Below are 14,585 nucleotides of genomic sequence, written 5' to 3' on the forward strand. Positions count from 1 at the left end.
ACAATGCCAGATAACATGTATGAGGGGCCCTCACACCATGTGATGGGGAGCGCATCCTCTGTGCTAATCATCGCATTTCTGCCTTTTGTACTTTAATACAGGGTCTCAGTGTGCACTCCAGGCTGGCCTTGATGTCACCATCCCCAGCCTCCCAAGAGCTTAGATGAGCAGGCACAAATGGTTTTATCACTTATTTTCCCACCCCAGTCTCATTACAATAAAAACCACATGAAAGGCAAGGCAATAATTTTAATTCCCACTTCATATATGAGGAAAAGGAGCTCAGCGGTAGAGTGACTTGTTCTCTTATTCCTTATGTAAGGCTACTATTCACCCCACTCATATTGCAGGAAAAGAAAGTTGATTGTTTTAAGGTATACTGTGGAAAGGCAAGATAGCTGATACAAACTCTTTCCTAGTTTTTAGACATAAACTGGCATATAGTTAAGAAACAGTGCTTTTACACTGTGCAAAAACAACATAAAAACACTTTTTTTTGCAGCTGGTTTAGAAATTAGATAAAATAAGCATACACAAGTGTATTCAATAGCAAAAAAAAGTTTCAATAAACGTTTATCCTATTTTGAAAACAAATTTATTCTGTTGTGAAGTAAGGCGTATGAGTATATATGGGGAAGCAGCAGATACTAAATGTGGTCTTAGTTAAGTGATAAAACATCACGACCAAACAGCGAATTGGGGAGGAAAGGGTTTATTTTGCTTACACTTCCTGGTAACAGCTCATCACTGAGGGCAGTCAAGGCAGAAACTCAAACAGGGCAGGAACATGGAGACAGGAGCTAATGCAGAAGCCATGAAGGGGAGCTGCTTACTGGTTTGCTCCTCCTGGCCTGCTCAGCCTGCTTTCTTATAGAACCCAGGACCGACAAGCCCAGGGGTAGCACCACCCACAGTGAGCTGGGCCCTCCCACATGAAGCAGTAATGAGGAAAATTCACCACAAACTAAGGAATGCTGAGAGGGGGAGACAGAGTCTTCCCCAGGGATAAGGACACCAGTTGGTTATCTAACATCAAATGATCAATGCTGAAAACATGAACATAAGTAACATTACTCAGACTGGTGTTTGTATGTATGTAGTTAAGAACACATGTATACATACATGTAACAATTAACAAAAAAGTGAATTTGATAAAAAAGAAAAAAGGAACAAAGGAAGGAAGGGAGGGAAGAAGGAAGGGAAATAGGGCTTGGGTGGAGGAAACTGAAGGATGGAAATTATATAATTATAATAATCTCTAAAAAATAAAAGAAATAATTTTTAAAAATCTTCGCACCAAAAAGAAAAGATAGAAAATGTACTATAGACTTGCCTATGGGAAAATCTCATGGAAGCATTGTCTTGATTGAGAATCCCTCTTCCCAAAAGATTCTACCTTGTGTCAAGCTGACATAAAACTAACCAGCACATAGTCAAATTCAGAGTTCCTATTGAGTTCTTACTGAAGGGGGTGGGGGTCGGCGGGATCAGTGTCTATTAGTCCCCAACCTCCCACAGAAGGAAACAGTACCCGAGGGATGATGTACACCAGGAAGGCCCTAAGGTTGCCTGGGTGGTTGCATACAATAATACATTCCTTCCTTACAATTCAGGGTATTTATCTAACATACTCGCCAGTTACAACTGCCTTAAGTGCAAGAAATATTTACCTTATGTTGTCCATTTTTAAATGCTGCTGTAGCCATCCTTTCCTATAGACAACTGTTTTCCTTTTCTGTGTATCTTTGCACAAGGAAGCCTTTTCATTTTTTGATGGTATAATCATTGATGCCTTTGAAACAGCCAGCCTTGGACAGCTCAGGGGATGGAAAACTGGCCTCAGAGAGGGTGCCTAAAACCACCAAGGCTCTGTAATGACAGGCCAGCACTGTGGAAGACACTAGCTGGTTTTGCAAGTGGAGACACATTGCTATCAGTTATGTAACTGACGATGTCCCTTAGTACCATTGCACCTTCCATATAAGTTCACTCATGAATGGGAGCCATGGTGAGGGGAGGTGCTTTAAGCTATATTAAGTAGCAATAATTTTCAAATTATTTATCAGTTAGAAACTCCAAAATATACTTACTCTGCCATTAGATTCCGAACTCTACTGGCAAAAAGAACAGGATCATTCTTTTCCTCGTCACTTGGTGCTTGAACAGGCATAAACTGGAAGACAAACACATCTTTTCCACAGGATTCCTTAGACCTAAGACATTAAACACTAAATACATTACATTAAATGAACTATCAACATATCTCAGCCTTGACTTTCCTAGAGCACATGTTACCTGTCACGGGACTGGGCTTGGTCGTAGGACATGAGCCTGGCTGTGCTACCCTTGCTAAACTGCCTCGCCTGTTCTGGAAAGGTGGCCATGGTCACCTGCTAGCCTCACTGTGATGCTGAAGAAGACTGATGCCCAGAATTCTGGAATGTATAGTGCACCAGTGCCTAACCACTTACCTGCAGAGCTGGATTTTTTTCTTCATCCCTATTTTGTGTGGGAAAGGCCTTACAATTTTTATAGTATTATTTATTCCATCCATTCCAATGTCAACAATATTTTAGTTATTTAATTGAAAACTATGTTTTGTTATTTTTTTCTACTTAAAAAAATTAAACTTCAGAACTGGCTTGCTAGTCTTTTGTCTGTCATACTTTTGTTATTGTCATTTTGGCTTTTTAACTTTAGTCTCCATCTAACATTGACACCTGACTTGTACCATCCTTGCTTCTTTAACAAAATATATATACCTGTGTGTGTATGTGTGGACTGTGTATGTGTATGTGCACAAGTCATGTGGGTGTATGTGCTCATATGTATGCATGTGCATGAAGGCCAGAGGCCAACTTCAGGATGTTCCTTCGATTGCTTTCTACTTTATTTGAGTCTCTCAGTGAGCCCCAGGCTCACTGGCTGGCTAGACTATATACAAAGAACTCCCGAGGAGTCCCCTATCCCTGTTCCCTCTCCCCAACAATGGGGTTATGAGGTGCTCATGCCATGTAGCAGTCACTTAACCCACTCAGCAGCCTCTACACTTTATATTTATGGTTTTCTAACACTAACGAGATAATAATTCCATATTCAAATGATATAACTTTTCAGATCTTACAATTATTCCAGACAAGATTATTATGACCTTTCTGTCTAAAGAAGACACACATCTTAGTAGAGTAAAACATCATTACCACCCCTCATTCTAAGTACAATTATAGGCAGCGTTTAAATGCTTAGCTCACCTACCCAATATTATAGAATTCACATGGCCCAGGTTCAGTCCAAGGCCTGCCGGACTTTATTTTCTCCTACCAAACCATTTTTTTTTCCTGGAGCATGACAGCAAGGAGTAGGAACTATTAATCTTGAGTGGAGGTGGGGGCCAAGGAAATGTAGCCCTTGCGGCAGATGGTGGCTGAGGAGATGGTCCACCCAAAAGAGCTAATTCTGCTGAGAATTTCTACAGAAAATCCAAATCCTTGATCATGGCTTTCAAAGGATATGAGCCATTTTGCCAGTTTGCTTGTTTACTGAAATGTATCTATGGTCCTGGGACTAATCTATGTGTTTCATAAATATCACTTCATTAATTCTTATCTGTATCATAAAGAATTACAATTTACAAAGATCAAATGACTCAAGATATCATGACTTGGATTCATTCAGCAAATATTGTTTGAACATAGACCTCTCATGTGCCGGTCACTGCTCCAAGCCCTGCAGATTTGGCACTAAGGCCCCTCCCCCTCAGGGAGCTCTCCATGAAGTATGGCAGGTATTTATCATACAGTGAGCTAAATCAACCAACAAGAGCCACCTCTCTTTACTGCTTTTGTGTGTGTGTGTGTGTGTGTGTGTGTGTGTGTGTGTGTGTGTGTGTGTGTTGTTTTTAATAAGGGGCATTGTAAGTAGCTCTCTCAGCTCTGAGGAAAACCCTACCATTTAATATGAAATGTTAGCTTTTTAACTTATGATGAAAATGTGACTTAAAAGACTAAGTAATACAGCCAAATCCAAGCATAAATGGCAGGGCTAGAACTTAAAGGGACAAAAAGGATTTGTACAAAGAAATGCCACGTTTTTTCAGGTGGACCTATATTCAAATATTGTTAAGCACGCTATGAATCTTGGGACACTGGTGACTCAGATAAAGTTTGAGCAAAGCAGTGAGACAAGACAAGGCCTAGGTTCTTTTGTTTGCTCTATTTTGTGAATTGGTGTTTTGTCTACATATATGTCTGTGTGCCACATGTGTGTGTTGGCCACTGAAGCCAGAAAAGGACATTAGATGCTCTCAAACTGGAGTTTTAGGAGTACATAAGCTGCCGTAGGGTGCTGGGAATTGAACCTAGGTCCTCTGGAAAAGAAGCCAATGCCTTTAACTCCTGAGCCTTGTCTCCAACCCTAAGGTCTGAGTTTTTGAGCAACCACTTAGGTGGCTGTGTACCAGAGAGGAATAGGTTGGGAGAAGAGGAAGAAGAGCCTGGAAGATTCTGCAATGGTCCTAGGAGAAACCCTGGGACTTGGAAGAGGAGGAATGAGGATGCAGAGCTGGGATACAAGAGACATTTTTGAGATAAATGTAAAGGACTTGCAGGATAAAAGGCTATGTACCATTTTGTTCTTCATGTTTATTTTATTAACTATACAAGAAGCAACAGCACTTTGGAGAGTGGCCCTGCTGTGTGATCCAGGGAAAGGCATTTAGCCTTTTTTGGGCTTCAAGTCCTCTGTCAAATGAACAACTTTGACTTCATAATCGCTATGGTCCTTTTTAATCAGAAGTCTCTGCTAAGCACCTAGAGTGGAGAAACCAAGCAAGCCACCAGAGGTCTCCACATCACTTAATATATCCAGAGCAACAAGCTAACAAGCTGCCAATCAGAGCTACTAAAAGGCCCCTCCATCCTAGCCTGGTAAAATCAACTACACTAGCATAGTGTGAAATTCAAAAGAAGAAAACAGGAGGTTGAAATGTTCATCAAATCTCTAACAACAATATAAGGAACTAACGTTTTAAATTGTCAAACAATTCTTCTGCTTAAAATAAAATAAAAAAAAAAAAAAAAAAAAAAAAAAAAGCCAGCGAAGCCAGGCGGCAGTGGCCTTTAATCCCAGCACTTAGGAGGCAGAAGCAGGCAGATCTTTGTGAGTTCCAGACCAGCTTGGTTTACATGAGCTAGTTCCAGGACAGCCAGGGCTACACATGGAGAAACCCTGTCTTAAAAAAAAAAAAAAAAAAAAAAAAAAAAGCAAGCCAGTGGCGGTTGTGAACTCCAGAGAGAGGTAGCCCATAGGAACTTTGTTTCTGATCCACTGGGAGTTTTATCGCCTGCCTCGGCCCTATAGCTCCACTCACCTCCCTGCTTCAATATTTCCAGTTTTACAGTGTGCTTGATTCCATCTCATAGCCTGTCCCTGTTTAAAAAAAATGTCTGCCTCCCATTTCCCAACTTTTGACTTTGTTTTTTTTTTTTTTTCCGGTGTCACCACTTCTCAAGCTATAAACTGCATACAAGATGCAGGGAAAACTGGGTGCATTGGCCACATTTATCCAGTGATAAGGATCAGGCTTCCCATCAACACTGAACACCAGTAAAACTAGTTTGTTCGTGGTTTCATAACCACATGGGGCACATGACCTTCCCACTAACTATTGAGTAGAAGAGGAAGACTGGTAAGTGATGGCATGGTGATCGTCTTTCTTTTCTTTTTGTCTTGAAAAACAAAAGCACCGTTAAGTCAACCCTAACAATGCAAGACTGTAGTTCCTATGATTCCTCTTCTAAATCTTCAGAGAGAACGTGTAAAATAAAGGAAGGGTTTTATCACACCACTTGGTGCTTCGTTCCCAGTGGAAGAGAACCGCCGGGTGAGATGGGAAGTAAAAGTTAACACTTAATGAACGTTTACCACATAAGTAGCCTTATTAAATTTCACAACCCCATAAAAAGGCATTATTGTCCATGTTCACCAGTGAGAACATAGATTTAGAGAAGCTGAAGTAATTTTCGCACATACAAGCAGGTAGTGAAAAATTGGAACAATCTGGTGTTTTTTATAACACTCATATCTACTAATACTTATAAGTTGCAGAATTATGTCAAGTTCCAGAACAAAGTTGCTTTGTTGGAACAAGTGTACATATGGACGGTGTGTATTTATGTGAAGTTGTAAAACCTGGAATTTCTAAAAGGCCTGCTTTAGATTCAAAATTACAAGTAATTCAAGATACCTAAATATTTAAATAAATTATACAAACATACAGGCACATGTCACATGCAGTGTAATACTGTGTTCAGCAATGGGCTGACGATACTATAAGGTTACAATGGAGTTGTTTATACATGTTTTTAGACGTATAAGTATTTATCATTGTGTCATAACCGCCCACGCCTTTAACACAGTAAGATGCTGAACAGGTTTGCAGCTGAGAAGCAACAGGCTTTACCATACCGTCTAGAGAGCCTGTGTGTGAAAGAGCCTCTTCCATTTAGATTTGTACAAGTGCAATCTACAATTTTTACATAAAATGCATTTCTGTGGATGTACTCAGCTGTTATATAATACATGGTTGCATTTGAGCATCCCTTCAGTAACTGTTCTTTGAAGACATTTTAAAATGTTATATAATACACAATAATCATCGTGATAATCCACCCAAATTTCACTTTTAAAAGTATAAAACTAATACCATATTCTTACATAGCAAGTATTAGATTAGGTTTCCTCAGTGTTGAAGGTATTTTAGTAGCATGTTTACAAAAATAACAAAAAAATTTCCACTAATTAAAAAAAAAAAAAAAAGGGTTGCTTCTGACCTGTACAGACATCTGCAATTCCAGGGACAAAATGACCTGAGACCACCAACCAAGCTCCATGGAGGGCAGCTTTGCTCTGCCCCAGAAGTTACAATGGAAAGGTCTGAGCCTTGGAAGCAAGGCCTGGATTATTAGTGTCTGTGGTAGGGTGTGGCCATACTTAGTACCCGAAAGGCTGCTGGGATATAATTCTGAGTTATATTCAAACAGCGGAGAACAAACATTTTTAAATGTCATTGTTATTAGGCACAGGCACAATGGTATACATCCTTAATCTTAGCTACTCAGACCCTGAGAATTGCAAGTTTGAGGCCTATCTGGGCAGCTTAGCAAGATTCTTTCTTAAAACAGAATGAAATATGCTGGGGGGAACATTAGTAATTCTATGGTAGAACCCTTGCCTAGAACATGTGAAACCTGAGGTAAAATTCTCAGTACCATAAAATAAAACAAATAATGCAGCCAGGAGCTCCACATGTGAAAGAACTATAAATCCAAAATAAGTACAATAAAAACAAGAATACCAAACTTAAAAGTCCATAAATTCCAGTTCAGCACCACAATCCAAATACATCCTACTGATCCAACTATTTTCAACAGGCTTCATTTGTGAAGTTATAGAACAAAGACTACATTCTTTCCTTTGCCAGATGGAGAACACATTTTTTTTTTTTTTAAGAAATAAAGTCATGACACAGAAAGGAAATGTGGTAATAGCAGTCAGAGGACAAGATGAGGAACTTATGTACCCCTCTGTAATGGAGTTTCACCACTGACACGTATGCTAGACAGGAAAGCACAGCTGTGTATACTTCCACATCTGGAGCTACATCTTACTTTGGCTAAAGAAAGGTCCATTTAGAGGAAAAGATAATGATGGCATGTGGTGTGTGTCGTGTGTGTGTGATGCATGTGTGTGTGTGTATGTGTCCTGTGTGTGTGTGGTGTGTGTGTGTGTGTGTATGTGTGTGTGTGAATGTGTGTGCGACAGCTTCTAAATCTGCAGAGGCAACAAAGCTGTTTTAAATAAAGGTCTGTTGGTCTTTTGTAGAAAAAGAAAATAGATGTAGACCACATGAGCAGTTATTAAAGAAAAGAGAGCCATGCTCAGGGCACTTAGGGACAATTGTGGACTTGCCCATACTCTGTGGAAGAGTTTTGGGGTCTAACAGTTCAAAGGCATGGAGAAAGACCCCAGTTCACTGTGTTTACCTCAATGCTTCCTGAACTTCCTAGGATACAGATTAGACTCTGCCCCCAGCTCCCACCAAAACAACATATAAATATTCTGATATATTTTATGACTATGCCGATAGAGGCTAAGCTGATTTTAAAAGTGGATAGGTGTACATAATCTAAAAGATATCTTCCAAGTGGCAGACAGCATGTAAATCTTCAAAGAATTCACAAAAGTTTAAACTCATTTTGAAGTCTGATTTACTACTGCATATTACTTGATAGTTACCTATATATGGTTAAACAACTAACTTATCCAGCAAGTCAAAATGGTATTTTAAATACTATTGTCCTGCTCCTTAAGCACAAACCTCCACTCAGAATTTTGAAGTTCACATAGCAGTTTAAGGTATTCACTATTTAATCCACAGACAAAGTTCGGACAACCAGGCAAGAGGCTTAGGTCCCAATATTTTAACCTTCACACTTCAGTCATGACTCTGGAACCAGTTCCTAGGGTCTGAAAACTTAGGTTCAAATTTCAAAAATGTTCTAATTATTCACTCACTTCCCATCTTCCCCTGCAACTCCAAGATTGTCCTGTGGATGATGGCATGAACCACACAGACCTTTTTGAGCATTCCCAGGTACAAGGGCACATCATAAATGGAGGTCTCTAAAGCTGGGGTCTCTTGTCACATCTCAAGTGTTCTCTCTTTGTTTTTATACAACTACAGCTGACCCACCAGCTGTCACTGCTCCTTCTGTCAGCTGTGGGACATTTAGCTAGGCATGAGTAAGCATTAAAATGTAGAAGGGTGAGAAGTGGGAAGGTAAATTTCTCCTGCCACAGTGATTTGCTTGTTGGAGGTTCTCAGATGTTACATGCATTTGCTGGCTTGACTCCAAGAGTTAAATGTTGACAGCAGGGACTTAGAAACACAATCTAGAAGACCGGGAGTAATTTTAAAGTGCTGGATTCAGAGGAGAGGCTGCATTTGAGTGACTTACCTCAACTTCCACCTTTGTGAAGAGCTGACAGAAAGTTAGCACACACAGCTGGATGCTGAAAATAAGAAGAGAGAAGGGTATTCTCATACAGCAATGCAAGCTATTTATACACAGGCACACGCACTCCCCCATCACACTGCATATGTATTTTTATTTGCATTTAAATATGCTGCCCTTTGGGTTGGACAGCTACTCTTGTTATTTAAAAAGTAAACCAACAAATGCAATCACTGGGCTGCTTCAGTGAGTTTAAGGAATTGCTCAAACAGAGCAAACTTCAAGGTTACAGTTCCTTCATAGCACATGCTCACAGTCTGGAGAGAAAGTCCCCAAGTCTACTTCAATATACGGGAATGTGGATGGGAGACGAAGCTGAGAGACTGAGTGGCTGCACTTCCAAAGATCCCAGGTTCCGTTCCCAGCATCCATGTGACAGCTCACACCTGTCTGTAATTCCAGTTCCAGGGGATCTGATGACCTCCTCTGACCTCCCTGAGCAACAGGCATGGGTATGTGCACAGATGTACATGTGGGCAAAACACCCAAACACATAAAATAAAAATGAGTAAGTCTAAAATAAAATTTAAAGGTACATAAATGTGTATACAGGAAAACACCTTAGTGCAATGTTTTTATAAATTCTTTAAGTAACAACTTTTAAAAGTCACTGGGATTTTTCTTAAATTGTTTATCAAAGTTGTCTCAGTAGTAAGGTTTGAGCTATGCAGAAATGTCCTGAAGACTTGCATACTTTATTGTGAATCTAGACAAAGGGCTTCTCCAAGTAGCTGATCAAGCCATCAATGACAGTTTTTGAGACAAATGTCCTTCCTTACAGCTTTTGGGGAATCACTTAGACTCTGAGCCAGATTTCTGTAGGATTTTCAGTTTAGCCTCTTTAGACAGTTGACCCAGAAACCAGACAGTGGATTTGGATTAGACCATATGTTTAAGAAAACCACTAGTCTTTTTTTTTTTTTTCTTTTTTTTTTTTTTGCTATAAAGATATGAAAGCATGATTTATCTATAAAATGATCTGAAGGGACTTACTTAAGTAAATTAGGAATTTCACCAAGGAATACTGACTAGGATGGATGTGGAGTGTACAGTAGCTTCAGCAGAGTACCCACTGGCAAATCCGCCAGGCTCCAGGGCATAGTTATAAACCCGAAGTCATACAGACAGCTCTGGTTACACTCAGTGAGCCACAAAACAAACAAAATGGCATGGATGGGGGGAGGGGGCTTGTAGGGAGGAGGACAGGTTAGTTGAGTGGGAAGGAGGAAAGAAGGGGGTGCGCAGTAACATACTCAGAATGCATCATGTATGAACAAATTTAATGAACTTCATATAAAAAAGAAATTTGGAGGCTTGATTTAGCATCTGTAGAGTTAATTATGATATATAAAAATGACTGTTGCCAAGTCTACCATTTGAACAGGGAAAGGAAGACTTGTTACTATTTATAAGCTCGAAGCCACACCAACCCACCTTAACCATGGTCAAGTGGACTAGCTTCTATTGAATATTTTGGATGTTTTCTATTATTATGTTGTATCTGAGTGCTTTAACCACATGTATGTCTGTGTACCATGTGTGTGCAGTACCTACAGACACCAGAAAGGTCATCCAATACCCTGGAATTAGAGGTGCAGGCAATGATCATGAGCAGCCATGTGGGTGCTGGGAATTATACCTGGGTCCTCTGCAAGAACAGTCAGTGCTCTTAACCACTGAGCCACCTCTCCAGCCCAAGAGAACAATTTTCTACCATTTAGATGGAGCCTTTTGTTAATATTTGGGCAGATACAAATTTTGTTCTTAAAAGTGTGAAGGTTGAACGTAACAGGTCACTAAATTTGCCTTGTTCATCCTACAGTGAGACCAATTCTTCTTAGAAAACCATCTTTCATAGATCTGTCACTTCTCTAAATGTGTTTCCCATGTCCCTTCTCCCTGGGGTATCGCTTTGGTGAAATAGCTCTGTTTTGATGAACTAGCAACTGAGAATATAGATTTGAAAGTAGTAGATACAGTGCTACCAGTAGCATTCAAGAGCTCAGAAGATCTGACAGGTAGACATAGGACTTGCCATTTGCAAGGGACATGTGCATCTGTACATAACAAATATGAGCTTTTAAAAGAACTTGAGTCTGTTTCTAAGTCATGAGATGTCTTTGACACTTGTTTTTTTTTTTTTTTCTCTCTTTCCCAAATTCACTTTCCATCTTTTTTCTTTTTCTTTAACTTTTATTTTTCTCTTCTCTTATATATTACAGCCCAACTGCATTTTCCCCTCCCTCCACTCCTTCCAATCCCCCCATAAAAAAAAAAAAAGATATCTCAGGGATATGGCAACCCAGTAGTAGGAAAAGCGTCCCAAATGCGCCCAATTTTATTTTTCACCTTATCACGTACTCCCCAGACTAGAAGGTTCTATTTCTAAGCCACTCTATGTTCTTCCCCTAACCCCACTTCCAGAAAGCTTTCTTCTATTTGACCTTTGAAACCACCCAGACTGCTACATAATGACACTCATAGAGATCAGTGAACCCAAAGCCATGCTCCACACATGAAACCTAGCCTAATGGATGTGCCCAATGGATGACACACATTGGAATGTCTAGTGGATTCCACTGAAATTCCAAACACTATGTTTCTGAGATGGTCATACTCTACTTGTTTCTCTGAGTAGTTTTGCTGTGCAAAAGTTAAAAACTAGACATTCAAAATTAGTATCAGCATGAAACATGCATCTAATCTGAGGAATAAATTGACTCCTTGAAAAGTTGAAGATAACACATTACCTACATTTCCTTCATCATGTGTTGTTTCTAATGCTATCTGCTTAACTTCACCTACCAAGGACTGAAGCTCCAAAGAAATATACATATCCTATATGTACTAATGTTTACTCCACCCACCCTTAAGTTACCTTTCCTGGTTCAAACTTACTATCTCAGAGAAATTTCTGCATACACAGTAAAGGAGAAATACACACAATCTCTACACACACACACTTTCCAAAGTTCAAGAGAGTATACAAATGATATGTAAAGAAGCCGGAGTGTGCTAGAAAGCAATGATGATTTCTTCCAAAATACTTCCATTGGCAATGTTATTTGAATTCTGTTGTTATCATCAAAACTGGGTAAGGCCCTGGGGAAAACTTTCAAATCCAGACTTGAATATGGTTCTCACTGAAATTTAAGTAGGCTCAAATTTTCTAGTGGGAGTTAAACAAAAGGTCTTCCAAGAAAGCTGGATCCTACATGCCCTGGTCTTTGAGGAAAAAAAAAAAAAAGTTTCATTCACTTCAGCTTGCTCAATGGTGAAAACATGCCTCACCTCTCTAAGAGCTCTAGAAACTGCTGAGCCCTGTGCTTTCAGGACCTGGGAATGGAACAGAAGTCCTGCATAGCCATTTCCCCAACACAAACAGGCAAGCCACAACAGTTCCAGGTTCTGAACTGATGTAATCCAAACTGCCTAAATCAACCTCATAAAATTTGAACATATACTATGGAATGCTAAAGTGGGAATGAGAGTGAAAGCTAGGCATGACACAAACCAGGGCCCTGGAATGTTCCTTACAAGCTGCTGGTTAACAAAATTATGACACTGACAGATGACTAGTATTCTTCAGATGGTATTGATGGACATCAATCTCCCTGGGCATTTAGGGGGCAAGAAAGTGATACTGCTCCTAGAGATATGGCTAAAAGACTTAAGGCTGATTAGAAATGTTTACTTTTACAAAAATAAGATTTTTTAAAGGGAGGAATAAAATATATATCTTTTCTTCATTAAAATAGTTTGCATAAACTATTAAACTATGTAAGTGACTTACAATGTATATCCTTGCCATGTCCAGGTCACAGTATCCTAAAACAACAGAAGTCAACTGTTAGTCTAGACTGGAATAGACACCTGTAATCTTAGCAGATGAAAGATATAGGCAAAAAATCAAGAATTCAAGGCCATTTTATTTTTTTAGCTATACTGTAAGTTCAAGGCCAACATGGGCTACATGAGACTCTGTCTCAAAACATAAATAACACAAAACAAAAAAAATTAAACATCAAAATAAAATAAGGCTTTGTTTAATATTAGTATTCATATCATATCTTTCTGGGACAAAAAAGCAATGTATTAAAAACAAATAGACTCGTAATTATTTAAGATCATGAAGCAATGCACAAATTCCTGAATTACACAGATAACATAGTTACATAGGAAATATTTCCCACCTCTATGTATTTCCATGGAACAACTTCTGAATTAAAAATAAATTATACATGTCACTTATTTTTCTCCCCAAACAAGCATATCTAAAAAACTAATTTGTATGCATGTGTATGTAATATATATAAAATGTATCAATTATCAAAAAATGATTATCTGGAGGAAAATAAACAAAGCAGTACATAGTGAAAGAATTTTAATATATGAAAATTCAAATATATAGGCCGAGGCCATATTAGAAATTTAATAGATTTTATTTCCTTTGTTTTCTGGAGATGTTCAAGTTGAGAAGCCAGCCATGAACAGAAAGCTGGTCAAGAGCTTGTCATCTTAAATAGTATGAGTAACAGGTACTTCTGCCTTTTTATAACCCTCTGGTAAGATCCTTTCATGGATGAATCAGTGTCTGGGGAAGTACAGTGCAACTGATGTCCAGAGGATAACAGTGTGACCAGCTGATGCAGAAGACACTGTTTCCTGGGGCAGCCTTGAACCTTAGAGAAGAGACAAAATTCTCTACAACAGTGTCTTAATTCATCACGCTACTCCCCAAGGCTCACACAGCCACTACGTACCGAGCCTGTACTTACTTCCTCCCCCAGGTGGATCCTCTACTTCTGGCCTTCCTCCGACTAATCACCTCTGTATCTGAAAAAGTTGCCTTGTCAGCCCCATGAAAATAATAACTTTCTGCTGTCGAGTATAATCAGAGCCTCAGTCTGAGACTTAACCTGTCCATCACAGAGATGGCAGAGTACAGCAATGCCGTCCTGAAACTAAGTTATACAGAACAACATTTGGTACTGTTATCAGAGATTGGTGGTTATCTTGCAAAACTAATTTAAAAAAGAAAAGCCAGTGCAAAAATTTTTTAGAAAAGCCAGTTGCAGGTGGCATCAATCTGCCCAGCTGCCTTCAGCAAAATTTAAAATGTCCTACAGAATTAGCTATTTGGAATGCAGAATTCCTTCCCTTACCAGCTTGTTTGGGTATCGGAGGAGGATGGGCTGCACTGGAACTCCTGGGATGAAGGCTCCTAGAACCACATTGAAATTGTATAAAGTGGTTTGTATATGAACAAGAATTATGTAGTAGTAAAAAAATAAAAGTATAGATATACTGATGGCTTAAGAACAAACAAAATATGAACCATTTTGAAATATTTACCAAAAGTAGTTACTACAACTAAATAAAAAGTTAAATGCTATCCCTATATCCCTTAAGCATACATTTATTCACTGTTTTCTTTGATAAAGAAAATTAAAGATATTTATTTCAAAACAACTCTTTAGTATACATATAATTTTACCATTTATTTTTATT

General features: G+C 39.0%; 1 protein-coding gene across 1 annotated transcript in view; it reads right to left on the reverse strand.

Moving 5' to 3' along the window:
• LOC127227110 (lysophosphatidylcholine acyltransferase 2) overlaps positions 1–14,585 on the reverse strand; it is a 58,903-nt gene that overhangs the window by 27,807 nt on the left and 16,511 nt on the right. The window contains exons 6-9 of the mRNA XM_051191400.1: positions 14,240–14,298; positions 12,868–12,902; positions 9,018–9,072; positions 2,091–2,173 (exon numbers count right to left, since the gene is read on the reverse strand). Of these exons, the coding sequence (XP_051047357.1) occupies positions 2,091–2,173; positions 9,018–9,072; positions 12,868–12,902; positions 14,240–14,298 (232 nt within the window). The remainder of the gene's footprint in view (positions 1–2,090; positions 2,174–9,017; positions 9,073–12,867; positions 12,903–14,239; positions 14,299–14,585) is intronic.

The sequence above is a fragment of the Phodopus roborovskii genome, unplaced genomic scaffold, assembly GCF_943737965.1.
Source record: "Phodopus roborovskii unplaced genomic scaffold, PHOROB, whole genome shotgun sequence".
NCBI classification, from domain to species: domain Eukaryota; kingdom Metazoa; phylum Chordata; class Mammalia; order Rodentia; family Cricetidae; genus Phodopus; species Phodopus roborovskii.